This window comes from Pinus tabuliformis, chromosome 4_1, assembly GCF_031772625.1.
Source record: "Pinus tabuliformis cultivar Carrire ecotype Pingquan chromosome 4_1, CPIR1, whole genome shotgun sequence".
NCBI lineage: Eukaryota > Viridiplantae > Streptophyta > Pinopsida > Pinales > Pinaceae > Pinus > Pinus tabuliformis.
The window spans coordinates 609,504,816-609,508,483 of NC_142303.1; the positions used below are offsets into that span (position 1 = coordinate 609,504,816).

At 33.8% G+C, this 3,668-nt stretch overlaps 1 protein-coding gene across 1 annotated transcript; it reads right to left on the reverse strand.

The window, feature by feature from the left end:
- Window positions 1-2,123: 2,123 nt before the first annotated feature.
- On the reverse strand, window positions 2,124-3,464 carry LOC149177485 (uncharacterized). The gene is made up of 2 exons (XM_089423413.1): window positions 3,073-3,464; window positions 2,124-2,957 (listed from the first exon to the last, which is right to left on the reverse strand). The coding sequence occupies exons 1-2, from the start codon at window positions 3,354-3,356 to the stop codon at window positions 2,480-2,482; spliced, it is 762 nt and encodes a 253-aa protein (XP_089279539.1). The 5' UTR covers window positions 3,357-3,464; the 3' UTR covers window positions 2,124-2,479.
- Between the last annotated feature and the right edge of the window lie 204 nt (window positions 3,465-3,668).

A 3,668-nucleotide genomic window follows, 5' to 3' on the forward strand; every position in this document is an offset into this window, starting at 1 on the left:
GCCTTACTCTCTTAAAAATCAATAATAAATCCAATTATTAAATTAAATAAATAAAATAATGAGAATTCCTCAAACTAAGGAGTCTAGTTTGGATGAGAGATTCTCTCCAACTAGCTCTCCTAAATTAGTGTGTAAGTTGAGAAATTGTCTCAACCAAGTGAGTCTAAGATAGACACACTATCTTAAGACCACTTACTGATGTATTTAAATGTATTACTAAATTATTTGAATAATGTGAATTACATGAGCATGAGAGACCACATGATGGCTCTCTGCATTTTCCGCCAGTTTAATTTTTGTGTGTTAATTTGCTGTGCATATGGTTATATGGCTTTGTGATTCTTCTTCAATGACTGTTCACGCCCCTCTGGACAAAGATAAATAAAGAATAGATGGAGCTCATTTGGACACACACACTTGATGATTTAGCTCTGAAATTTCATAGAGGATAGAGGGACGAAGTCTAAAATGGAAGAAGAGTTTCTTCTTGAAATGGAATATGTGGAAGTTATGCCTTGGTACATCTCTTGTAGTTGGTCTCTTGATGATGATTTTGTTGAGCAGGTTGGAAGATTTGATTTGAATTCTAGAGGTGGTTTTTTGTGGTCATGAGTCTTTGATATTTCACTTTGATCTGATTCTATAAGAAGATAATTTTTCTTGGTTTTCCCCTTTGGAGGGGTTTTTCCTTAGCTTGGAGCCTATAGCTTGTGTTCTATTTTTTCTTCTGTGATCTTCATGTTGTTATTATGGTAATTACTTGATGAAGAAATAAAGCATAATAATAAATATGCCAGCAAATTCACAAGTAATTATCATAAAATAGAAATCTAAAAAGAAAACTATCAGCCTCTCGATTTCTCAACAGATTCATTCTTTATACTTTACTTGCAAACATGTTATTACTTATGTGTAGGTTAATGAATTGGATTCGGGAGTAGAAGACCAAAGCAAAGATCTTCTAATAGGGTCACCTTTAATCTTCAATATCATAAGTGACTAGTCCATAATTACCTGCTAGTTACATGAATGTCAATATTTTCTATTATAGGGTTGGGTTAGTTGCCTCTTTGTTTCCATTTTTTTGTGATCCCAACCCTATCATAGGATAGCTAGATAATTCAATAACATACATAGAACACAAAACCCTCCTTTATTCATCCCTACTCAATGAACTAATCATTTTTTGCCATGACTTCACTTGTTACAAAACAGATAATATTCCTTGTTATAATTTTGGTTCACCTGTTACTATTTTTCAGTAATATGTTCTCAACATTAATACTTATTTAACTTTACTCATCAATAAAAAACCAGTTTCAAACATTAAACTATGATAACCATCATTATTTATCAAATAAATTCTATAACAAGACAAATGCTAATTGATTTAAGGGAACATAGAATTTTCATAAATGGAAGAATCATTTTTCTTACATGTAACATAAATGGGACAATCAATTTTCTTATATGTAATATTGACATTAATGAATGCGAGTGAAATAATAATATTAAGATTAGGATCTATTTTAGCATAAAATGCTAGAGTTTATAAAGAAAAATTTATAGATTGGAACTTAAAATAATGTTTATATTACTAATTTTCATTTATCATCATTGATTTGAAGAAATTTAGAGTAAGGCATACAATATTTAAGAAAAACATTATTAGCTAAACAATTTGTTGTATGAAATTAACTGAAGAGAAAAATAAAATCTTAAATGTCCAACCCCTAAAACCCTCCCTTGTTCATCCCTATTTAATGCACTAATCATTTGTTATCATCAATTCAAATTTTACAAAATAAACCTTATACCTTGCATGTTATTATTGTGAGAGTAACTCCTTTTTTTTAAATAGTAAATTTTCAACCTTAAGATTCAATTGCATTTATTCATCAATAAAAATCTATTGTCAAATTTAAACTACCATAAGAACCAATATTATATATTAAAGAAATTCTATTAATACAAATATTTATTATTTTAAAATAAAATTTTACTAACTTCTACATTAAATTAGGTAACTTAAACATAACCATATAAAATTATAACCACATTCATTTAATAAAGCATTGATATAGGGTTATAACCACATTCATTTAATAAAGCATTGCATCACACTGAAAACATTACCATCATCATACTCTTGTGGTATTAAAAATTGTAAATAAAAGATGGCTTCTTCAACAATAGCATCTCCTATGTACAATAAAAACATCTCCTATATCCCTGTGTACAGTAAGAGCATCCCCATCCCCTATATCCCTGTCACTCACAGTAAGAACACTATCATCATAGTAAGCAAAACTAGGCACATGGTCATCATGTGCTTTTATGTCATTAAAGCTAAGCTCATGACCATCATATTCTTACCTGTCACAGTAAGCAATCATGACCATCCCATTCTTACATATCACAGTAAGCAAAACTAGGCACACTACCATCTGATATCCCTATCCCCATCCTATCTAACATACTAAGCAAAACTGCAATTTGATTCTACAGACCTGTCCCACACAAACCAGATTTCATTAAACCTAGTTTGATTTCCAAATGGGGAGTTGTATTGGGCAACTTGAAATATGGAAGGCTGTTCATTAACCCAACACTTGTCAGTGTTATTGATGGTACTGTTGAGAGAGTCTGCCCAAGGAGTAGCAAGAAGGCTTGTCCTCAGACTCTGGGCCTCCTCAAGAACATTGGCCTTCCTCGCAAATCCTCCAAACTTCCTCACTGCAGCACACCACCCGTTCCAGCTCTCTGCATGCAGGGACTGGTTATTGAAACTATCATTTTCTACCACCTCTTCAAATCTCTTGGCCACAGGCAGACGAATGACGAAGGCTGTGTCACATGAAGGGCCTTTGCTTGACAAGAATACCTCTGTGACAACCGGTGCTGTTATTGGAATCTGCTCATGTTGCCCATTATTCCCCCTGACATAGTTAAACAACCTGTAACAAACCCATCGTCCACCATTAGAGTATGTAAAGTTCCCTAGTCACAATTATTTCCAAGACAAAGTTAATCATTAAGAAAATAAAAAACACAGAGACTAAGCACCATTACATGAGAAATCCAGCCCTAGTGGTCTGTCTGAAAGAATTATTAACATTAATCTCAGAGCTGGAGATCCAGAGAGTGTGGTTAGAATAGCGCCGGATCTCAAACTCATCATCCTTGTGCACAGACATATAAACTGGGCATTCAAAGGATTTACAGGTTGGGGCTGCTATCTCCACTGGATCAGTATCACTATCAGCAGCTTGAAAGCAGTGAGAATAACTGATGAGCAGACATAAAACCATGATCATGGTGGAGGTACTCATTGCAGCCACAGTATAACTGGCCATGGCAGTTACAAGCTCTAGATACTCTATTACCCCTATCCCCTGTCTACTGTTATTTATAGTTGTTGGAATTCTGACAAAATCTTGGCAACTTCCAGGTTATGCACACTTCTGCAACTTTATAATATCTAAATGTGATTACTGCAAGGTGTCTGTAATTGTTTGCATAGACAATTGTGCTAGTGGAGGTACTCTTGTGCTCCATGCTTCAACAAATGTGGGAAAGAATCAGGCTGGAAGATGAACAGTGTGGGACAAAAATGGCATATAAATAGATAGTAAGAGTGTAGTATCTTTGAATCCAACCTGTAGAAG

Excerpts from the sequence above, each read along its gene's own strand:
- LOC149177485 (XM_089423413.1), bottom strand. The coding sequence starts at position 3,356 with ATGGCCAGTTATACTGTGGCTGCAATGAGTACCTCCACCATGATCATG. Across the intron at positions 2,958-3,072 it reads ACTAGGGCTGGATTTCTCAT|GTTGTTTAACTATGTCAGGG; the intron begins GTAATGGTGCTT and ends GGTTTGTTACAG.